At 40.8% G+C, this 25,474-nt stretch overlaps 1 protein-coding gene across 2 annotated transcripts; it reads right to left on the bottom strand.

Moving 5' to 3' along the window:
• Positions 1–425: 425 nt before the first annotated feature.
• Positions 426–21,186, bottom strand: LOC112223876 (DDB1- and CUL4-associated factor 7). Of its 2 annotated transcripts, none has more exons than XM_024387180.2 (7): positions 20,696–21,186; positions 17,290–17,448; positions 4,452–4,563; positions 4,029–4,147; positions 3,497–3,706; positions 3,151–3,268; positions 426–2,545 (listed from the first exon to the last, which is right to left on the bottom strand). In XM_024387180.2, exons 1-7 carry the CDS (start codon positions 20,831–20,833, stop codon positions 2,373–2,375), a joined length of 1,029 nt encoding a protein of 342 aa, XP_024242948.1. In that variant the 5' UTR covers positions 20,834–21,186; the 3' UTR covers positions 426–2,372. The 2 variants fall into 2 exon arrangements, with proteins under 2 accessions (XP_024242948.1, XP_024242947.1); XM_024387179.2 differs by having other exon boundaries at positions 426–2,548.
• Between the last annotated feature and the right edge of the window lie 4,288 nt (positions 21,187–25,474).

The raw sequence follows: 25,474 nt of genomic DNA on the forward strand, positions 1-25,474 counted from the left end.
CCGCCGCCATCACCTCATCTCTCAGAATGATAATGCACCGCCCCATGTCACAAATATCTGTACACAATTCCTGAGAGCTGAAAATGTCCCAGTTCTTCCATGGCCTGCATACTCACTAGACATGTCCCCCATTGAGCCTGTTTGGGATGCTCTGGATGTCCCGCAACCTCGCACAACCATTGAAGAGGAGTGGGACAGCAATCAACAACTCTATGCGAAGGAGATGTGTCGCACTGTATGATGCACATAGTGGTCACACCAGATACTGACTGGTTTTCTGATCCACGACCCTCTTTCCCCCCCCCATCTGTGACCAACAGATGCATATCTGTATTCCCAGTCATGTGAAATCCATAGATTAGGGCCTAATAAATTAATTTAAATTGACTGATTACCTTATATGAACTGTAACTCAAAATCTTTGAAATTGTTGCATGTTGCATTTATTTTTGTTCAGTGCAGTTCATATTTATTTAAACAATCCCTTGAAAACAGCACGTAGGCTTAGCTGTCAATGGTTTTAGCAGAGCTGGGGTTCTCCTTGACCCAGAGCAGCCAAATGGAACGCTCTGCACCGTATTGTGACGTTTTATTGATAACCTATATGGGGGTGCACGCAAGCAGATGAGGAAATCTGTCTAAGATAGAATAAATTATATAGTAAAACCTGCAAAAAGAGTGAATGTAAACAGAAAAAAAAAAAGCACTACCCTCCCCTGTGCCCAATAAAAACTAATAAACAACCCTCCCTTATTCCCCTCCCCCACCACCACTGACTAAGCCTATTAAATGGTTTGTGTCATTTTTAAAAGTTGGTTGCCATAAAAGGTGACACCAGCTGTCATGGCTGTTTATGTCATTGTGACGGTGTTATGTAGGTAGCCCTTACGACCGAGGCTTGAAGTACAATGTAAAAAGTAGAACCACTTCTTGATATGACGTTTGCACCTCAACAATACAATATCCCCATCTGTACATTACAACAATTCATATACATTTACCTAATCTAGTTTATACACAAAGTGTTTAGGGTTACCTTTAGCAATTAGATCATTTTTTACAATATTTTACAGGCAGAACCAAGGAAGACAAATAGCAAAGCTGTATTGAAGTAGTTGATGAATAAGTTCAATGGAGAAATTTACTGTAGTTTGTATTAAATAAAGATGTTTTTCATATCACAATTGTCACTATGTTCAATGACAAAACTGTAAATGTGAAGATAAAAACAAACAATTGAATACCTGAATAGTTGAATTCAGTCCTGTTTTAAATATAACCATGTGATCTGAAACTATGTGATTCAGACACAATGGGGTGTTAAGAGAATAAAGATATTGTAAATTACAATGGCCACTCACCTAATAACTACGTACATTATACTGCATTTACAGTTTTTAAAAGAGCTTAAAAGCGGAATCGGCAGTAGAAACAATAACAAGAGAGACTCCCTGCTCCCGCTTCGGTCAAAAGCTGAGGGGTTGGGGCTGGAGAAATCTAACCACTCAAATTCGTAGACTGCTATGGATGCAAGTACTGACCATTCATGATATCAAAACTATAGTTTTACCATGTTTTGAGGCTCTATGGTGTTTACATTTACTTTGTTTACAAACATGAGCTTATATTTTGGGTTCTGATTTGGAACGACTTTGAACTAAGCTCATGAAGCATTTATAAGTTATATTCTTCAAGAATCAAATGGGTACACATCATTAAATGTATAAGTCCAAAAATGGATGTAGCAACTGCTGATTCTACCAAAGACCACTTTAAAGAAACAGATCCATTCACATGTTAAAGCCTATACACTTATCAAACAACATGCTGAAAAGTCTCAGATTTAAACAAAGTGCCCTGGTAAGTGTGGGTATAATTGTGATGAGTCTTTTGGCTACTCTTGATTTGTGTTCTTGTTTTTCCTTCACAAACAAATCTCACAATGAACTGCATCTTATTCAAACATGTCTGTCAAAAAATAACAGCGTCTGAGAAAATTCTAAATTGAGAGGCAGCCAGAGGGAGTCTTGAGCATTTCCATAAATTACTCAGGAGGGTGTAAACATTGTCTGTGGGTAACGTTGTCGCCCCCCTTTGAGTATAAAGGGCATCTATAACATTATCCTCAAATGAAAAGGGCAACACATACACAATCCAGTATCATACAGTTCAGTCCTACATGAACAGGAGTCCCTGTTGACGTCAGATCATAAAAATGAAGTTGCCATGTCCGTTCTTGAGCGGGCCGGAGTTAAACTATCCCTCTATGTTTACCAACTGTATTAAAATAGGACATCGACACTGAGCTCAGATCAGATCAGATTCCAAGGATCACCTCAGACTGTCCCGCTAAGAGCTGAGCCCAGGTTATGTCAGACGCGGAGAATCTCTAGGCAGTTGTTGTAGCAGATTGCGATCCAGTCAGGCTGGGTGGATGCCCACTGGACGTTATTGATCTCGCCTTCGGCCGTGTAGGCCAGGATGGGGTCCTCGATGGCCCTGGGCATCTGCTGGATGTCCCAGATCAGCGCCTGATGGTCATCCGCTACTTTCCGGACAGGAAAGGGGACAGTAGTTAGTGTATTGTAGACTGAAATCAATGCTTGTGTTCTGGGCTACTAGAGGGCAGATTTGATAATCAATGGTATATATGTTTTCAGCCCTGTGCTCTAGTTTCACTAAATAATTCCATGGGGATGTTATGGAACAATGATTTATAAAATCAAATCTCACCAGCGATGCAGATGTGCCATTTCATTTATATTTTCTGAGAATGTCTGATGTTTGTGTCAACAGAATCTTATGGATTAATGAATCAATAATATACATTAAATTACAAATTGACATATGTTTCCATACCTTGTAAGCACTCTATTGAAGGACGGAGTGCATTGCAAGCTTGGAGTTTGTTCACCTAGCCACTGCTACCATCCGCAAACTTTAGCATTTTATAACCAAAAACCAATTTAAGTAAATGTATCCTATATTATCATGTTTTAATTTTCAAGTACAAATTATCCCAAAGTCCTTGGCATTTTCCATATACTGCTTAAAAAAAAAAGGAAAAAGGATGTTTTGTGTTTTTTTACTTGGAAGGTTAGCACATGGATAATACTGTATAAGATAAGCAGGAGGAAACAGAGGGCTTACCTGCTGTACAAATGTGGCAGGAGGAGTGGGGCGCCCAGGCGATGCCGTTGACACAGGCGCGGTGGTTGTTAAGTCTGGCCACTGGGGTGCATGGCACACGGACGTCCAAGATCACCACCTGGGACAGACCGAGAGAAAAACGCACCTGCTAAGGTAGAATACATATAATCATAGACCACTAGAATTTTTGTTTAGCATAATTGACTGACTTTTACTGGTCCAATATTGTAGCCAGATATTCAAATAATGCATGTTTGGTTTGCTATAGCTTTGATCCAATCACATACAGTATAATGAAGTATGGGACAGACATGCAGACGGACAGGCAAACAGATGCAGGGCTGACCTCCATTCCGTCCATCGCCATGGTGGCCAGGTAGTTGGGGTCTTGTTTGTTCCAGCAGAGGCGGAGCAGTGGGTGGTGCTGGGGGTCCTCGTAGATGATGGTGCTGTGCTCCAAGTGGCGCAAGTCAAACATGCGCACAGAGCCATCTGCCCCCACCGACGCAAACATGTCCCGGCCACCACCGGCTCGGCTGAATGCGATGTCATAGACCTGCGACAAGGACACACGACAGACATTTGGTGAAATAGCAGGTGAAACCTACTGTTCCGAAAGAAAATATGGTTTGTTCATAGTCTACTGACTTGACAGATATTTTAGCCATACTTGCCTAAAGTACAACAACTGACAATGGGTGGAGGCGGTAAATTCATTGATCACTTGGAACATTGCTATACCATTACATTGACTATGCCCAATATCCACACTACTTAGCATGAATGGCCAATACATCACCACATACTTATAGTATGCAAGTGTGGATATTGGAACTTAATTTATTTCAGCTCTGGCCTAACCCCTGCAGTGTCTTTACCTCTTTGTCATGGGCAATGAGCTGAGTCTTGACATGGCCAGACACCAGGTTGACCCTGCCCAGTACCTGACCTGTCTCCAGGCCCCAGATAGTGCAGGTGGTGTCAATACTGGAGGTACCTACAGAGAAGAAACACAAGATTTATTGAACGGGATCTTAAGCGCTTATACATTTGTAACATGTTGTATGAATTGGAGTTTGTAACATATCATTTCAATTGCAGGGGACCCGTTTTGGCTTGTGAGAGATGAAACTACTAGCTGAAATTATACAAAAGCTTTACAACACATCTTTAATGATGCCTTTCTATATCCTTTATATCCATTATTTTTAACACTAAATGTCAATAGCGATCTGGAAGAGGCATCCAGAGAATCTGGTAATGTAGTCTGTCCATAAAAGAAAGGATAAAGTTATTCTCACCCAGCAGGTTAGGGTCCACCTCATTCCAGTCAAAGGATGTCAGCGGTGCACAGAAGTCAGAGTTTTTGTTGTTGTTGAGCAGGCATTCCAGACGAGTCTCAGTGTCACTCACCTGTCAGAAACAAAAGTTTGTATGTATAATTTGTATGTCCACCCTGGATAAGTTATGTAGAAAGACTGAAGCTCAGTTCTGGTGACTTTTCAAAAAAAGGGCATTCTACTCTAAAATGAATGAAAATGTAATTATGCTGACACCATCTAAAAGATACATTTCCAACTCCAGAAATGAGCACAACATATTGGGAAAATGATTTGTTACAAATATTTATACATATTGGACCATACATCTAGACTATGCTTGGTTTATATTATCAGGTATGCCATTAGCAATAAGCATTATCACCTGTAGACCAACTGATGCAGCATTATGGCTATAATTAAATAGGCGGAAGCATGGGGTTGCCCATCTGCATTTACCCTATTGGGCTAAACACTAGACAGATCCCAAATGGGATCTCTAAATTTAAATTGGTGCAGTTCACGTATATTTAGGAGTTGAGAAATAAATAAAGTAGAAGTGGAAAGCTGGGATCCACTTTTAGAAAAGGCCATTAAACTTCTGTTTTCACCCGTGATTGCAAGATTTGGTATGCATTGAATGCGTGTCATAATGCATGTTTCTCTCACATAGAACACACAAGCCGACTAGGTAAATAGAGCAACTATTTTAAAATGGGGTTCTCAGATTTTTCTAATTCATTGCTTGTTTTCATTGCAGAGGAAAAAATAAATGTGGACTGTTCTAGCATCTTCAAAGTGCGCCTCGGCAGAAATATTTTTTCCCATGTTTTTTATTGGTCCTGGCGGCAACCAATTCCCTGCTCCACCCTCACCTTTTTTCCTTTATATGCCAAGCCTATAAATAACGCCAACATGCAGCTATGAGCTTTTGACAGTTGTACAGAGATAAAGCAGGAAAGCAGAGACCAATCTCCATATACTAGTTGCAATAAAATTATTTCCCCAATTAAGAGGGTAGTCCCAGCCGGGACTCAAACCCGGGCTAAGTGACTGTCAACCCAACACCTTAGCGGTTGCGCCAACTGATCCGAACCTCTTCAAAGTCACTAGGTATTGGGTATAAAATTAGGATCCCCATTAGCGGTTGTAAAAGCAGCAGCTACTTTTCCTAGGGTCCACAGAAAACATGACATAATACAGAACATTAGACAGCTCAAGGACAAAACTACATAGATTTAAAAAAAAAAAATCTATATCTATATCTATATACATAGATTTAAAAAAACTATATCTATATATATATATATATATATAGATTTTTTAAAAATCTATATATATATCTATTTTAAAAAAATCATATATATATATACATAGATTTAAAAAAATATCTATATCTATATATCTATATATATACACAGATTTTAAAAAAAATCATATATATATATACATAGATTTAAAAAAAAATATATATACACATATTTATAAATCATACATATATATATATACATAGATTTAAAAAAATCATATATATATATATATATTTAAAAAAAAAATCTATATATATATTTTAAAAAAATATATATATACATAGATTTAAAAAAAAATCTATATATATATACATAGATTTAAAAAAATATATCTATATATATATATTTAAAAAAATATATACATATAGATTTTAAAAAAAATCTATTTAAAAAAATATATATATATATATATATATATACATAGATTTAAAAAAAATCTATATATATATATACATAGATTAAAAAAAAATCATATATATATATATATATATATTTTTTTTTTTTTTAAAAAAAAAAAAAGGCACACACAGCTTACAGTACATATCAATACATACAAACTATCTAGGTCAAATAGGGGAGGCGTTGTGCCTTGAGGTGTTGCTTTTAGTGATGCACCAATATGTCATTTTTGGCCGATATCAATATCCGATATTTTCCTTGCCAAAAAAAAAAAAAAAAAAAAAAAAAACGGCACCGGTATTAGAAATTTTAGCAGCCTTTTAAGCATTCTAGTACAGTTAAATAGTTACCACACACGAAGCAGTTTAAGGCACTGTATCTCAGTGCAAAAGGCATTACTACAGTCCTTGGTTCGAATCCAGGCTTTATCATATCCAGCCGTGATTGGGAGGCCCATAGGGCGGCGCACATTTGGCCCAGTGTCATCTGGGTTTGGTCATCATTGTAAATAAGAATTTGTTCTTAATTAACTGACTGGCCTAGTTAAATAAAAGGTTACACACACACACACACACACACACACACACACCAAAAAGTGTGGGCACTTATGGCCCCATTACCAAACCTATTTTCTTGCACTTACTTCCTGTGCCGTTTCATTGTTCATTCGTTTCATTCTCAACCAGGATTTCTATGGAACGTCGTTGTCTTTGCATGTCAAAAAATATATACTATTTAACACGATTTGACTTGACAAATAGTTATTTGACATGTCAAACAAATCGTGTTAAATATTATATATTTTTGACATGCAAAGACAAACGACGTTCCATAGAAATCCTGGTTTAGGATTTAACATGTCAATTAAGCTTGTTGACCAAATCAGGACCTGAAAATGACCGCACGTCACAATAATTTAATGCGTTCATTATTTTTTTACGTAGTTATTACACAGATTACCTATCACTCGTATTTCATATGTCACGACGATTCATCGATACGTATGCTATGATGCTACTAAAGTTGTCTCGTGCACCTACAGTTCTGGTCATAAAAAAAGCTAGCTAGCTCATGGATGCAAACAATGTCCTTCCCCAAAAACATAGCGAAACGACATCTGTTTCAGTAGCTATAGTTAGCTAGCTAACTATATAGCTAGGTGTCATCATCTAAAATAACCCTAATTTATAAGACCATTCTTATTTGAATAAGGGTGGTCGGACCCATCTATGTGAAGCTATCCACTATAAGCATTAGCCACAACAGTGGACTTTGCGGTTAGCCTTCTGCATAAATAATTATACAATTTGTATTCATTTGCATCACTGTCAATGGCATACCTTTATTTTGAAAGCAAACTGCAAATTCCACTATTGTGCCTAATCCATTTTGTGGCTAGCTTCACAACAGATAACCTGGTCCGGTCGAGCCTCACTAGCTAGATGATGCTAGCTGACTGCTTATAACATTAGCTTTGGGCAACAGGGTTAAGTAGCTGGCTAGCTATTTATTTAAGTTAAATTCAATTTGAGAACAACAAGTGGCAACCTAGCTAATACTTACAAGGATTCCTAAATCATTGCAAAGAATAATGAAAATGACGGCAGTTTCTACTTGTAATTTTTTTCAGGCTGGTTGTATTGGTGCTCGCTAGGTACCAAGCTTAAGCTAGCTACCCCAGAAGTTGCGGTCTAACAGATGCTTTATTACCAACGCGGTATTGAAAACACATTGTTCGTGGCAGGTGTTTGCAGACTTTTGTACAGCTTTGACAGTGCTACTGTATTTTTTGGACACAAAAACCCAAACAGCATTCCATAGTATGTATGTCGTGAAGCTAACAGCAGTGACGCTATTACTGTGTAACTCCAGTAGGGCAACATCTGAAAAGAATAGCGCACTTGGTAGTGTGTACCGGTGCTCGGCGAAAGCGAACATCACCCACGACAGAGAACGGTTGATTGTCAAGGGAAATTAATTAATTCCATTGTCTTGGCTTTAATGGATTTTGCCTTTGAGTTGTCTAGCCGAAATGTTCTTACTCTTTCAAATGACTGCTCAACTTGTTGACTGCTCGATCCACACAGCAAACATTGTGGGCTAAGTTAGGAATGCCGTGTGGCACGTGTAGTACATAATTTTACGTGGCGTCATTACGTTATACATTACGTTTACATTATATAGGTATGCACATCGGCTTTGAAATCAGTGTTGAACTAGACATTGGCCGATACCGATTTTGGCATTTTTAGCTAATATCGGCCGACTCCAATATGTTCACCGATATATATATCGTACATCCCTAGTTGCTTTGTGTTTTTTAAACCAGAGTTGCTGTTCATTTGAGCAATATGATATGGAACGGAGTTCCATGCAATAATGGCTCTATATAATGCTGTATGCTTTCTTGAATTTGGGGACTGTTAAAAGACCCCTGGTGGCATGTCTGGTGGGGTAAGTGTGTGTGTGTGTGTGTGTAAGTTGACTATCCAAACAGTTTGGGATTTAACAGTTTCTTATAAAAAGAAGTGGTGCAGTCAGTCACTCTTCAACTCTTAGCCAAGAGTGACTTGCACGCGTAGTATTTATATCAGCCCTCTGATTACAATGAAGAGCAAGACGTGCCGCTCTGTTCTGGGCCAACTGCAGCTTAACTAGGTCTTTCCTTGCAGCAGTCGACCACATGACTGGACAATAATCAAGATAAGACAAAACTAGAGCCTGCAGGACTTACTTTTTGGAATGTGGTGTCAAAAAAGCAGAGCATCTCTATTACGGACAGACCTCTCCCCATCTTTACAACCATTGAATCTGTTTTGACTATGATAGTTTACAATCTAAGGTAACGCCAAGTAATTTAGTCTCCTCAACTTGTTCAACAGCCACAACATTCATGACCAGATTCAGCTGAGGTCTAGTTCTTAGGGAATGATTTGTACCAAATACAATACTCTTAGATGTTCAGGACCAGTTTATTACTGGCCACACATTACAAAACAGACTGCAACTTTTTATTAAGCGTTTCAGGTGACTTCATTGGCTGTTGTTGCTGATGCATGTATGGTTGAATCATCAGCATACATGGACACACATGCATTGTTTAATGCCAGTGGTAGGTCATTGGTAAAAAAAAATGTTTAAAAAAAATCACATATTTGACATTAGAGAAGCTTCCATTAAAGAAAACCCTTTGAGTTATATTAGATAGAAAGCTCTGAATCCCCAATATGGCAGATGTTGAAAAGCCATAAGTTTTCAACAACAGGTTATGGTCAATAATATCAAAGGATGCAATGAAATCCAAAAGTACAACTCCCACAATCTTCTTATCAATTTCTTTCAACCAATCATCAGTCATTAGTGTCAGTGCAGTATATGTTGAGTGCCCTTCTCTATAAGCATGCTGAAAGTATGTTGCTAAATTTGTTTACAGATTAATAGCATTGTATTTGGTCAAACAATTTTTTTCCAACAATTTGCTTAGAGCTGGCAGCAAACTGATAGGTATGTTGTTTGAACCAGTAAAGGCTGCTTTACCACTCTTGGGTAGTGGAATGACTAGCTTCCCTCCAGGCCTGAGGACAAATACTTCCCTCTAGGGACAGATTAAAGATATGACATATAGTAGTTGAGTCCCCTACCATCCTCAGTAGCTTTCCATCTAAGTTGTCAATGCCAGGTTTGTCATAATTGATCGTTAATCATTTTTCCACCTCTGACACTAACTTCACAAAATTCAAACTTGCAATGAACTTCATTAATTTATTTTTGTGCATGAATACAATGGCTCACTGTTCATTGTTGGCATTTCCTGCCTAAGTTTACCCAATTTGCCAATGAAGTAATCATTAAAAACATTGTAAACATCAAATGGTTGTGATAAGCCATCTGATACGATAAAAGTTGTGGTTGAATGTCTTTCATGTAAAGTATGCCAACGGTTTTTTATATTATTGATCTAGGCTTCATAACACAGGTTCTTCTTTTTTGTTGTTGCGTTTAGGTCACACAATTTCTCAATTTGCAGTAAGTCGGGATGTGCAGCCAGACTTAGACACTCCTTTTGCCCCATCTCTTTCATCCATAGTTTCAGTTCCTCATCAATCCATGGAGCCTTAATAGTTCCAAGTCAGTTTCTTAACAGGTGCATGTTTATCAATAATTGGAAGACGCAGTGGCTGTTAGCGCTTGGTGGCCTATAGCAACACCGCAAAATAAAGGCTTCAGATGTGCCAATTGAACCTACAACCACAATTCCTCAATAACACTTGACATCAGATCTTCTCTAAGCATTACAGGGTTATGGATCTAAATACATACAGCAACGCCTCCCGCATAAGCATTTCTGTCTCTTCTATAGATGTTAGATCCTTGTATTGCTACTGCTGGATCATCGAATTAATCATCTTTGTGAGTCTCTGAAAAGGCTAATATATTCTGATGTTAGCAAGTTATTGATTTCAAGAAACTTAGTTCTAAAGCTACATAGTGTCAAGAAAAAGTATGATGGCCTCCCGAGTGGCGCAAGGCACTGCATCGCAGTACTAGCTGTGCCACTAGAGATTCTGGGCCACGACCTGGAGACCCATGGGGCAGCGCACAACTGGCCCAGCATTGTCCGGGTTAGGGGAGGGTTTGGCCGTCAAGGATTCCTTGTCCCATCGCGCACTAGCGACTCCTGTGGCAAGTCTGGTGCAATGCATGCTGACACAGTCACCAGGTGTACGGTGTTTCCTCCAACACATTGGTGCGGCTGGCTTCCGGGTTAAGTGGGCATTGTGTCAAGAAGCAGTGCGGCTTGGTTGGGCTGTGTTTTGGAGGATGCACGGCTCTCGACCGTCGCTTCCCCCGAATCCATACGCGAGTTGCACCGATGATACAAGACTACCAATTGGATACCACAAAATTGGGGAGAAGACCTTAGATTAAGAATTATTGACTTGCATAAAGCTGGAAAGGGTTACAAAAGTATCTCTAAAAGCCTTGATGTTCATCAGTCCAAGGTAAGACAAATTGGCTATAAATGGAGAAAGTTCAGCACTGTTGCTACTCTCCATAGGAGTGGCCATCCTGCAAAGACAACTACAAGAGCACAGCGCCGAATACCCAAAAATGTTAAGAAGAATCCTAGAGTGTCAGCTAAAGACTTACAGAAATCTCTGGAACATGCTAACATCTCTGTTGACAGGTATATGATACATAAAACACTAAACAAGAATGGTGTTCATGGAGGACACCACAGAAGAAACCACTGCTGTCCAAAAAAAACATTACTGTACGTCTGAAGTTCTTAAAAGAGCACTTGGCTGTTCCACAGAGCTTCTGGCAAAATATTCTGTGGACCGATTAAACTAAAGTTGATAGGAAAGAACACACAACACTATGAGTGGAGGGAAAAAAAGGCACAGCACACCAACATCAAAACCTAATGCCTGTCATAGCGGAATGTCCCCACGCGCTCTGGCAGCTTTAATGGCTGGAATAAGTTATTTCCTATTCTGGCACACAACTTCGGGATAGTCCACTGAGGAAGATATGTTCCACTCAAGTTCTTGGCTTACCAGAAAAGCTACCCTGCCCGCGAGCTGCCCAGTGGACCAGACGAACTAAATTACTTCTATGCAAGTAACACTGAAGCATGCATGAGCGCATCAGCTGTTCCTGATGACTGTGATCACGCTCTCCGTAGACAATGTGAGTAAGACCATTAAACAGGTCAACATTTACAAGGCCGCAGGGCCAGACAGATTACCAGGACATGTACTGCGAGTATGCGGTGACCAACTGTCAAGTGTCTTCACTGTCATTTTCAACCTCTCCCTGACAGATTCTGTAATATCATCATGTTTCAAGCAGACCACCACAGTGCCTGTGCCCAAAAACACTAAGGTAACCTGCCTAAATGACTACCGACCTATAGCACTCACGTCTGTAGCCATGAAGTGCTTTGAAAGGCTGGTCAACAATCGGAAATTGGTATTTTGGGCGCCGATTTGCAGTTTTTTTTTTTACACCTTTATTTAAATAGGCAAGTCAGTTAAGAACACATTCTTATTTTCAATGGCGGCCTAGGAACGGTGGGTTAACTGCCTCGTTCAGGGGCAGAACGACAGATTTTTACCTTGCCAGCTCGGGGGATTCAATCTTGCAACCTTACAGTTAACTAGTCCAACGCTCTAACCACCTGATTACATTGCACTCCACTTGGAGACAACCTGTTACGCAAATGCAGTAAGCCAAAGTAAGTTGTTAGCTAGCATTAAACTTATCTTATAAAAAACAATCATTCATAATCACTAGTTTAACTACACATGGTTGATGATATTACTAGTTTATCTAGCGTGTCCTGCGTTGCATATAATCGATGCGTTGCGTATCGTTGCTCCAATGTGTACCTAACCAAGTATATATTTTTAAACCTGCATATTTAGCTAAAAGAAATCCAGGTTAGCAGGCAATATTAACCAGGTGAAATTATGTTACTTCTCTTGCGTTCATTGCACGCAGAGTCAGGGTACATGCAACAGTTTGGACCGCCTAATTAGCCAGATTTTTACGTAATTATGACATAACATTGAAGGTTGTGCAATTTAACAGGAATATTTAGATTTATGGATGCCGCCCGTTAGATAAAATACGGAATGGTTCCGTATTTCACTGAAAGAATAAAACTTCTTGTTTTCGAGATGATAGTTTCCGGATTCGACCATATTAATGACCCAAGGCTCATATTTCTGTGCGTTATGTTGTAACTAAGTCTATAATTTGAATGAGCAGTCTGAGCGATGGTAGGCAGCAGCAGGCTCGTAAGCATTCATTCAAACAGCACTTTCGTGCGTTTGCCAGCAGCTGTTTATGACTTCAAGCCTATCAACTCCCGAGATTAGGCTGGTGTAACCGATGTGACATGGCTAGCTAGTTAGCGGGTTGCACGCTAATAGCGTTTCAAACGTCACTCGCTCCGAGACTTGGAGTGGTTGTTCCCCTTGCTCTGCATGGGTAACGCTGCTTCGATGGTGGCTGTTGTCGATGTGTTCCTGGTTCGAGCCCAGGTAGGAGCGAGGAGAGGGACGGAAGCTATACTGTTACACTGGCAATACTAAAGTGCCTATAAGAACATCCAATAGTCAAAGGTTAATGAAATACAAATGGTATAGAGAGAAATAGTCCTATAATAACTACAACCTAACACTTCCTACCTGGGAATATTGAAGACTCATGTTAAAAAGGAACCACCAGCTTTCATACGTTCTCATGCTCTGAGCAAGGAACTTAAACGTTAGCTTCCTTACATGGCACATATTGCACTTTTACTTTCTTCTCCAATACTTGAACATGTTTCATTATTTATTTGAGGCTAAATTGATTTTATGTATTATATTAAGTTACAATAAGTGTTAATTCAGTATTGTTGTAATTGTCATCATAACAAAAAAAAACGAAACAAAATGTTTTGTTTTATTTAAAATCGGCCGATTAAATCGGTATGTTTTTTGGGGTCCTTCAATAATCAGTAGCGGCGTTGAAAAATCATAATCGGTCAACCTCTACTCCACACTGCCCTTTCCCACCTGGACAAAAGGAACACCTATGTGAGAATGCTATTCATTGACTGCAGCTCAGCGTTCAACACCATAGTGCCCTCAAAGCTCATCACTAAGCTCAGGACCCTGGGACTAAACACCTCTGCAACTAGATTGTGGACTTCCTGAGGGGCCTCCCCCATGTGGTAAGGGTAGGTAACAACACATCCACTGCTCTGATCCTCAACACAGGGGCCCCTCGGGGGTGCATGCTCAGTCTCCACCTGTACTCCCTGTTCACTCATGACTGCATGGCCAGGCAGGACTCCAACACCATCATCAAGTTTGCCGATGACCCAAAAGTGCTGTAGGCCTGATCAACAATGACTAGACAGCCTATAGGGAGGTGGTCAGGGACCTGGCCATGTGGTGAAAGGACAACAAACTCTCCCTCAACGTGATCCAAGACAAAAACAGGTTATTGTGGACTACAGGAAAAGGAGGACCGAGCACACCCCCATTCTCATTTACGGGGCTGCAGTGGAGCAGTTTGAGAGCTTTAAGTTCCTTGGTGTCCACATCAGCAACAAACTAACATGGTCCAAGCACACTAAGACAGTCGTAAAGAGGGCACGACGAAGCCCATTTCCCCTCAGGAGACTGAAAGGATTTGGCATGGGTCCTCAAATTCTCAAAAGGCATCACTACCTGGTATGTTAACTGCTCGGCCTCTGACCACAAGGCACTACAGAGGGTAGTGTGTATGGCCCAGTACATTACTGGGGCCCAAGCTTCCTGCCAACCCAGGACCTCTTTAACGGGCGATGTCAGATAACCTGTTATTAAAATAGATATTTTTTTTGGGGGGGGGGGTTGTATTATTTGATTACACAACATGCCTACCACTTTGAAGATGCTAAATATTGTAAGATGCTAAATAAGTCATGTTTTTTTTAAACGGAAAACAGTGTGCATAACTATTCACCCCCCCAAAGTCAATACTTTGTAGAGCTACCTTTTGCAGCAATTACAGCTGCAAGTCTCTTGGGGTATGGCTCTATAAGCTTGGCACATCTAGCCACTGGGATTTTTGCCCATTCAAGGCAAAACTGCTCCAGTGCCTTCAAGTTGGATGGATTCCGCTGGTGTACAGCCATCTTTAAGTCTTACCACAGATTCTCAATTGGATTGAGGTCTGGGCTTTGACTAGGCCATTCCAATACATTTAAATGTTTCCCCTTAAGCCACACGTGTTGCTTTAGCAGTATGCTTAGTATCATTGTCCTGCTGGAAGGTGAACCTCCGTCCCAGTCTCAAATCTCTGGAAGACTGAAACAGGTTTCCCTCAACAATTTCCCTATGTTTACCGCCATCCATCAATCCTTCAATTCTGACCAGTTTCCCAGTCCCTGTCGATGAAAAACATCCCCACAGCATGATGCTGCCACCACATTGCTTCACTGTGGGGATGGTAATGAGGTGTTGGATTTGTGCCAGACATAGCGTTTTCCTTGATGGCCAAAACCTCAATTTTAGTCTCATCTGACCAGAGTACCTTCTTCCATATGTTTGTGGAGTCTCCCACATGCCTTTTGGCAAACACCAAACGTGTTTCCTCATTATTTTTCTTTATGCTCTGGCTTTTTTCTGGACATTCTTCTGTAAAGCCCTGTGGAGTGTAAGGCTTAAAGTGGTCCTATGGACAGATACTCAAACCTCTGCTGTGGCGCTTTCAAAGCTCCTTCAGGGTTATCTTTGTTGCCTCTCTGATTAATGCCCTCCTTGCCTGGTCCGTGAGTTGTGGTGGACGGCCCTCTCTTCGGAGGTTTGTCGTGGTGCCATATTCTTTCCATTTTTGAATAATGAATTGAAATGTTGTTCCGTGGGATGTTCAAAGTTTCTCATATTTTTATAACTCAACCCTGATCTGTACTTCTACACAACCTCATCCCTGACCTGTTTGGAGAGCTCCTTGGTCTTCATGGTGCCGCTTGCTTGGTGGTGCCCCTTACTTAGTGGTGTTGCAGACTCTGGGGCCTTTCAGAACAGGTGTATTTTTACTGCGATCATCTGACACTAAGATTGCACACAGGTGGACTTTATTGAACTAATTATGTGACTTAGGTAATTGGTTGCTCCAGATCTTATTTAGGGGATTCATAGCAAAGGAGGTGAATATATATGTACGCACCACTTGTTTTTTTTAGAATGTTTTTCAAACAAGTTATTTTTTTCATTTCACCAATTGTGACTACTTTGTGTATGTCCATTACATGCAATCCAAATAAAAATACAATTTAAAGATTACAGGTTGTAATGCAACAAAATAGGAAAAACACCAAGGGGGGGTGGAATGCTTTTGCAAGGCACTGTATTTCTATTTTTTACTTAACACTATTTTCCCCCTTAAAACTCCTTAAAGCATTGTTGGTTAAGTGCTTGGAAGTAAGCATTTCACTGTCAGATGAAATATTGTATTCGGCGTATGTAACAAATAAAATTTGATTTGAACCTCAGGAACTTGACTACTATCGGACTGGGCCCGGTGGTGTGTTTTCCAGCCCTGTGTGCACGCTCCACCTCAATGTTCCAGTAGACCGTCTTCAATTTCTCAGAGATAATTTCCCTCACTTTGTCCTCAACTCCATCCAGGTCTCATATGGAGAATCTGCAATTCTGTCCACAACCATATTGTTCAGTCTTGATTGTCCCTCAAGATAATCGGATTTTTCCAACATTGTTCTCATTGATTCACACACAGAACTGATTTCCCCTCTCAATGACTTACAGATTGCTGTCATCTTGCCGTTCAAATTGTTCTTCAGGTCCTGGACCTCTCGACAGGTCGTCCATTATTTTATAAGTCGAATCAACCAGTATTTGGACAAAACAGAAACCTATTTTCTTGTTGTTAACAACTCCTAGAACTATTTTTGTTACTTTAAAAAGATCCTTCACCGGTGATAGAGATAGTACTGTCCTCAATGGTACTCCCACCAACTTTGGTCTTCGTCATGGTAGCTAACAATGCAGGTTACACTGTTACTCCTCGCAGTTCCAGACAGTGCAGGTACCAGGGAAGACTGAACAAACAGCAGGTATCTAGACAGCCATAAACCCTGGACAAACTGCGGCCCCAGCCACAATAACTAACCGCGTTGCTGGTTGTGTTCAAGCCCTCAAACCCTGAAACCCTGCTAGCTAGGCTAGCAGCTACGCCAAATAGCTCCTCAGACCCGGCCTTGGTTGGCAGGATCACTGGACAGAGAGTAGCAGTCCGGCAGCTGATAACAAATGCGTTGAGGGATCCAAACTAAAAATTTGGCGATCTACTAAGAAACTTCCTAAAACAACAAACCGATCTCTCCCTCGTTCAACAGGAATTGGCGTGAGCAGATCGAAGCAGTGTTAAGGTCGCTACACTACCACATTCAGGAGAGCGTCTCCCATGCTTCTCTATACCAAGCCCTTCACATGTATGGGCCTCTGATTGGAACCTCTTGACATTGACGCTAGATGTAGGGTTAAGGTCGCTACAATATTCAGGGTAGGCACAGGTCTGGCAGTGGTAGGCTATTAGTTTCTTACCCTCCAAATGCGCAGGTAGTCTCCACTGGTAGCCAGCAGGTCAGGATACACACCCTTGGTGTCGGGAATCCACATAATTTTTGTGGTGGGGTAAGGGTGGTCGAATGTGTTCCGGCAGACAAACTCTGAGCTCTCCTCCTCCAATCCAACTATCTGAACCTATGGGGAAAACAGACAATAACAACAGCATGGGGCAGTAGGTAATCTAGCGGTTAAGAGCCTTGGGCCAGTAACTGAAAAGGGTACAGGTTCAAATCATTGAGTTGACTAGTTGAAAACCCTGACGATGTGCCCTTGAGCAGGGCACTTAACCCGTATTGCTCCTGTAAGTCGCTCTGGATAAGATATGAACATTTTAAATGTGCTGTCAAATCACAGCAAAAGGTTGATCCTATATTAAGCCTGCTGTTTTCTGTGATGAGGATAAGTATAAGCCTGTATTATCAAATTTAATTTATTGGAACTGCCCAACAGTGACACCTTTGTTTTATTGACAGTGATGGATATTGTTGCAATTGTGCTAGTCTAATTAATCAGGCTGAAATAGACAATTAATTGGTATATACAGCCTGACAATAGCAGTCATTTCTCAGTGTAATAGTTAGGATATTGGAAAAATTAGGAGTACAACGCATTTCTAATCCCTGGATTGAGGTACATTTTCAGAGCCATATCTCACAACGCCGCGGTGTCTTAATCTACACAGGAAGCCCGTCTGACCCTAGTGCAGCTGTAAGCAAGCAGGTCAGATATGCTGGCTAGGCAAGGGTTTAATTGTAACAAATTACAAATCTGAATCTAATCTGACACCTCTTCTTACTGATAAAAATGATATGGTTAGATACATATAGAATGTTCCGTAGGTCAATAATCAAGAGGCGACAAGAATATTTACAATTTGACCTGAAAAAACATTTGTCGTCAGTAAAACAAAACTGTTCATAGATTTAAACAAAACTTCCGAGGCATGTACATACACTAACCCAGCCTGGTCTCAGACAAACGTAACATAGTAAATATAATTCCTGGACACTCAAATAAAGACAGTTACTTAAAGCAAAAACTAATGTGGAGGGGGGGGGTGGATGGATGGATGGGCATATAACCCAAACATCTAGCCACCAATTGGTTGCGAGATTGAATCACATCACGGACAACTACTAATGTTTTGCTACTTTGCAACTACTTAGAAGGGCTGGCAGCATATCGTATTTTACTATATACACAGGGTATTGATGCACGGACCGGTTTGGCTTTTTCCCTTTACCTTCTATAATTGTATTTGAATGTTTGGTTTGTTAAATATGCTGTGTGTAACATCCATTTTTATAGTTTACACTGCTACTTGAATTCTCTCGCTCTCGGAGTGCATTTGTTGTTGCTTGACCACGAGACACTTGCGTTGAGTCTGCATGATTACTGCAGCACATGCAACAAATTTTCCAGTTTGCTTCTTAATATAAATCAACAAGTGTTATACAATTTGTTTGTGTTTCTTACATCTGCAAACAGCTAGTTTGTCTTTTCTTAGCAGAATTTAGCTAAATTGTGTTAGCCTCTAATGCTAATCGCTAGTTAACTGGCTAGCTAGCTAAAAAAATGAGTCAGATCAAAAGTAGCAAGCTAATACAGCCTAATACCAGTGTTGGTGTAGGCCTATAGGGTCCCCTAGGAAACACTGACCATCATTTTGGTTCCAACCCTGTCACAATAACTCCTCCCTGCCATTTTCATTTGTTGTCATGTCAAACAATGTATTCAAAGAGCACACTATTATTTATATTCTCACTATACAATTAGAATCAACATTCTATTTCCATGATTCCAAGTGTTTTGATCTAAATCGCAAAGTGTTTAAAAATAAGGCGTTTTTTTGCCCATATCGTGGATCCCTAAGTGGCAGTGTGAAAATTATTTCAAATGAGTGCAGGAAATGCAAAAATGTATGGAAATGCAGGAAATTATTTTAGGTTGAAGTTGAAGTTGTGTTGAGCCAATCAATTGTGTTGTGACAAGGTAGGGGTGGTATACAGAAGATAGCTCTATTTGGTAAAAGACCAAGTCCATGTTATGGCACGAACTGCTCGAATAAGCAAAGAGACACGACAGTCCATCATTACTTTAAGACATGAAGGTCAGTGAATCCGGGAAATTAAGAACTTTGAAAGTTTCTTCAAGTGCAGTCGCAAAAAACATCAACCACTACGATGAAACTGGCTCTCATGAGGACCGCCACAGGAAAGGAAGACCCAGAGTTACCTCTGCTGCAGAGGATTAATTCATTAGAGTTACCAGCCTCAGAAATTGCAGCCCAAACAAATGCTTCACAGAGTTCAAGAAACAGACATCAACTGTTCAGAGGAGACTGCGTGAAATCAGGCCTTCATGTCAAATTGCTGCAAAGAAACCACTACTAAAGAACAGCAATAAGAAGAATAGACTTGCTGGAAATCTGTCCTTTGGTCTGATGAGTCCAAATATGAGATTTTTGGTTCCAACCGCCGTGTCTTTGTGAGACACAGTAGGTGAACGGATGATCTCCGCATGTGTAGTTCCCACCATGAAGCCCGGAGGTGGTGGTGTGCGGGTCCTTTGCTGGTGACACTGTCTGATTTATTTATAATTCAAGGCACACTTAACCAGCATGGCTACCACAGCATTCTGCAGCAATACACCATCCTGTCTGGTTTGCGCTTATTGGGATGATCATTTGTTTTTCAACAGGACAATGACCCAACACACCTCCATGCTGTATAAGGTCTATTTGACCAAGAAGGAGAGTGATGGAGTGCTAAATCAGATGACCTGGCCGCCACAATCACCCGACCTCAACCCAATTGAGAGGGGGAAAAAAGGACTGCAGTGTGAAGGAAAAGCAGCCAACAAGTGCTCAGCATTTGTAGGAACTCCTACAAGACTGTTAGAAAAGCATTCTAGGTGAAGCTGGTTGAGAGAATGCCAAGAATGTGCAAAGCTGACAAAGGCAAAGTGTGGATACTTTAAAGAATATAAAACATGAAACATATTGATTTGTTTGACACTTTTTTGGCTACTACATAATTCCATGTGTTATGTCATATTTTTGATGTCTTCACTATAATTCTACAATGCAAAAAATAGTACAAATAAATAAAAGCCCTGGAATGAGTAGGTGTGTCCAATCTTTTGACTGATACTGTATATGAAATAGGTATTGGACATCCACAAATGAATTTACATAAGAATAATACGAAATGTTCTGAGACCAGGTTTACTAACCAAGTATTAGCACATTGAATAACAGGTTTCCTACGTTATTCCGAATTTGATTTGCTTTGTTGTTACGGTGTTCCCCGTTCTACCCTAGTAGGATTAAATGTAGGCTAATTTGATTCCTAAAGGACTGTTTGGAGAGAAAATGCGTTACCTTGTTATTGTACTCCTCGACAAAGCTGCCAAGAGCGAGACGAAAGCGCTTGTCTGGTCGCACACTCCAATTCATTGCATATACCGTCCATGGCGCCTCGTATTTGTAAATTTCTTTGCGCTTACCGTGAAGCGACATGGTCAAGGCAGTGAAAAATCTATGTATTCAAAAAAATACCAAATAAGGCGAACTGTGACTTAATCTTACAACCGGGTTTAAATTTCCGAGCTAAATGCGTCTTGGAGGCCGATGCTTTTTTTCCCCTTTGTAGTCAAATAAGATGGCACTCAACGTTTCAATGTAGCTACTTTGTATAATCTGCAGTAGCCTTATGTTGATGAAGAGCCCACCAAAACATTACAGTACGTTTACAAGGGTTAGCTGAAAACGCTACATTGAGCACACAGAATAAACTGCAACAAACATAGGACTATTCACCGAAGCAATGGCTGCTGTCTTGGACCACTTAAAAAAGACTACCACTGTTGTATCAATGGTGTTTATAACTAAACCAAGATAGATCACAGCTTGTTGTTTCCAATGGGAACAAATTAGTCATAGTGGGCTGAACAAGCAGGAGGTGGGTAGAGCTAAGCACGCGTTTACGATATCTCATTGGCGCGTACTCGTAACATCTGCATATTTCCGTTAGGGAACGCCTACTCTGTGAAGTACGCGTGTGCAATAACTCAATTCGCCTTTGCACTCCTGAACAATGCGATTTGTAAAAACATTTGCAAAGGGTAAAATCTACAAAACGTTGTCCACTCTGTTAATACGATATTGTGTTTTTGAAAAAGAAAACTATAATGAGATCAAATGTTTAATAGATGAGTAAATGTGCAGAATGTCGGCCAAAGTCCATCTTCTTCCATCTTCTCCCACTGCCCGCCAGTGTGCTTCCTCTCACTACCATATTTGGAATTGAGTGGAAATGCCAACCGGATGCTTCACATTTATACATCCAGTGAAATATCTGTCTCATTGCTCCATCTGTGATGGTATGCTATGCACGTCAAAACGGTGCTGACGTTACAATTGAGGAGATTCTATTAATTTGGCCAAGGTAGGCGTGTTTTGCACCGGGTGAAAGAGGATTCGTTTGGCAACCATAATGCCTACCAGCGGCGAGACAGGTGCCCTGTTCAAAAGCCTGTGGCGAGGTAAGCTCAAAACAAAGTGATGTAATTAAGCACGTGGAGTAATGAGTAGGATCAGTGGTGGGGAAAACAAACAAAAAAATGTTTTATATGCATGCCAGCAAAGCCACTACACTACACTAAACAAGACATTAATTGCACTACAACGGTGACAAAAGGTGCCCACAAACTGTTAGGTTCTACACAAAGCTGTCCCAACAGCGGAGCTTTCCTTTCACCACCATGGAGTTAAATCAAATCAAATGTATTTATAACCCTTTTTACATCAACTGATATCTCAAAGTGCTGTATAGAAACCCAGCCTTAAACCCCAAACAGCAAGCAATGCAGGTGTTGAAGCACATTGGCTAGGAAAAACTCCCTAGAAAGGCCAAAACCTAGGAAGAAACCTAGAGAGGAACCAGGCTATGAGGAGTGGCCAGTCCCCTTCTGGCTGTGCAGGGTGGAGATTATAACAGAACATGGCCAAGATGTTCAAATGTTCATAAATGACCAGCATGGTCAAATAATAGTTCTGGGACAGGTAGCACGTCCGGTGAACAGGTCAGGATTCCATAGCCGCAGGCAGAACAGTTGAAACTGGAGCAGCAGCACGGCCAGGTGGACTGGGGACAGCAAGGAGTCATCATGCCAGGTAGTCCTGAGGCATGGTCCTAGGGCTTAGGTCCTCCGAGAGAGAGAAAGAAAGAGAGAATTAGAGAGAGCATACTTAAATTCACACAGGACACCGGATAAGACAGGAGAAGTACTCCAGATATAACAAACTGACCCTAGCCCCCCACACATAAACTACTGCAGAATAAATACTGGAGGCTGAGACAGGAGGGGTCAGAAGACACTGTGGCCCCATCCGATGATACCCCCGGACAGGGCCAAACAGGAAGGATATAACCCCACCCACTTTGCCAAAGCACAGCCCCCACACCACTAGAAGGATACCTTCAACCACCAACTTACCATCCTGAGACAAGGCCGAGCATAGGGGGAGCACCAGTGAGCCAGTGACTCAGCCCTTGTAATAGGGTTAGAGGCAGAGAATCCCAGTGGAATGAGGGGAACCAGCCAGGCAGAGACAGGAAGGGCAGTTCGTTGCTCCAGAGCCTTTCCGTTCACCTTCACACTCCTGGGCCAGACTACACTCAATCATATGACCCACTGAAGAGATGAGTCTTCAGTAAAGACTTAAAGGTTGAGATCAAGTTTGCGTCTCTCACATGGGTAGGCAGACCATTCCATAAAAATGGAGCTCCATAGGAGAAAGCCCTGCCTCCAGCTGTTTGCTTAGAAATTCTAGGGACAATTAGGAGGCCTGCGTCTTGTGACCGTAGCGTACGTGTAGGTATGTACGGCAGGACCAAATCAGAGAGATAGGCAGGAGCAAGCCCATGTAATGCTTTGTAGGTTAGCAGTAAAACCTTGAAATCAGCCATTGCCTTGACTGGAAGCCAGTGTAGGGAGGCTAGCACTGGAGTAATATAATCAAATTCTTTGGTTCTAGTCAGGATTCTAGCAGCCGTATTTAGCACTAACTGAAGTTTATTTAGTGCTTTATCCGGGTAGCCGGAAAGTAGAGCATTGCAGTAGTCTAACCTAGAAGTAACAAAAGCATGGATTAATTTTTCTGCATAATTTTTGGACAGAAAGTTTCTGATTTTTGCAATGTTACATTGATGGACAAAAGCTGTCCTTGAAACAGTCTTGATATGTTCGTCAAAAGAGAGATCAGGGTCCAGAGTAACGCCGAGGTCCTTCACAGTTTTAAGGGATAAGGCATAAGGGAACGATGAGCGGATAAGAGGCAAGCCGTAATTTTGATTAAGACAATGAGTGAGCTAATACGGACGTAGTCAATATAACTATTTGTTCAGCACTTTTAAAATGTACAACAACAGAATTCAGAACATGAGCAGTTCTTACAGTTTTCTCCCTGTGCACCAAGTCAGAACCGAATAATAAATAAAGGGGGCATATAAGCAGACAATGAAAGTTCTTACGATATTCGATGATGACATTTCTCCAAAACAGGCTATAGGCTACATGTGCACTACCAAGTCAGAACAGTAGGATCAATTCTGAGGGGGAGAGGGACCACATTATTAGGGTGGAGCACATAGGCTACTAACAGCTTACTACACAACATACACTTAGAATTACTTTCTTAGCTGCCGTATACATACCTCACTGGCATATTAAAAAATGTACGCAGCAGCATACAAGACATTATTTGACTCACCGTTGTTGTGCTGTGCTCACATTTTTATTTTATCCTATCTTTATTTAACTAGGCCATTCAGTTAAGAACAAATTCTTATTTACAATGACGGCCTACACTGGCCAAACCCAGAGGACACTGGGCCAATTGTGCGCCACCCTATGGGACTCCCAATCACGGCCGATTGTGAAATGGCTTGGATTCGAAACAGGGTGTCTATAGTGACGCCTCTAGCACTGAGATGTCGTGCTAGAGATGCAGTGGGTGCCACTCGGGAGCCAACTTGAATAGGAAGGTGGCGTGGCAGTCCTTATTATGGGCAAACTTTGTAATCAAACTGTGTCCTCAAAGTCTGGCATTCTCTGGACTGATGGTGCTTTCCAGCATGGCTTCTGCCGCTTTAAAAGCAACTGGGAACTTGGAACTAGGAAATCTCAGACTTCAGTGACTTCAGTGAGTTCAAGACAACTGGGAACTCAGGAAAACTCAGGTTTAGCCTACTCAAACACCCGACTCAAACAGAGAGGGATGCTATGGTAGCTTGCTGGCTATGACTATCCAACACTGGAACTCTTCCAAGTGAAGGTAATGTTTTGTTCTTATAAATGTATTGCCACCGGGGCCTGCCGGTGTAACAGCTACATTTCTTGCTGACTATACACTGTTCTGCATGATTGGAGCGGGTTTACTAGCGTGTTAGTTTTAGTAGCTATGTTGACTATGATGTTAGCTAATACGATGACAACGATGTAGGCTGTGTGTAGCGTTTAGCGGTTATGATATGAAGGTTTGGCTTGAAAAGGTTTTTTCGCCTGGTCACATATCTGATGTGTTATGCACTGAAGTCCACAAGTTAAGGGAAAAAGGTGAGAGGAGGAGAGCACATAGATGCGAGAAGGAATTATAGGAGCAACATGATCATGCTGTTTGTATGTGGCTGCTATGAAAGTGAACTGTGTTGCGTGTGACCAGGTGCGTATTCATTCTGCCGATTCTGTTGAAAAATGTTTCTTAAACAGAAGCAAACGTAATGAAACAGGGATAAACATACCTCAATTTGTCCAATAGAGGACAAAAAGGGGTGCAACTCAATATTAGGAAGGTGTTCCTAAGGTTTTGTGCACTCAGTGTATCTATATACTTAATAAAAATGAATGCAAGTCATTTCAATAATTTGTTAGTTTCATTTTACCAAAGAATTTTAAAATAAATTCATAATCTATAGATTTAATTATTATTCTACACAATGTTGTACGCATGTTTGAAGAAAGAAAAGTATAATCTATATTAGTATTAAGAAGCTTGTTGTGCCATGAGGTGTAGGCCTAAAGGATCATGATGAACGGATATCAAAACCTTCAGGCAAAATGCATTCAATGTTGAGACGACCCATTCCCACATTTTCAA

This window comes from Oncorhynchus tshawytscha, linkage group LG24, assembly GCF_018296145.1.
Source record: "Oncorhynchus tshawytscha isolate Ot180627B linkage group LG24, Otsh_v2.0, whole genome shotgun sequence".
Classification (NCBI taxonomy): domain Eukaryota; kingdom Metazoa; phylum Chordata; class Actinopteri; order Salmoniformes; family Salmonidae; genus Oncorhynchus; species Oncorhynchus tshawytscha.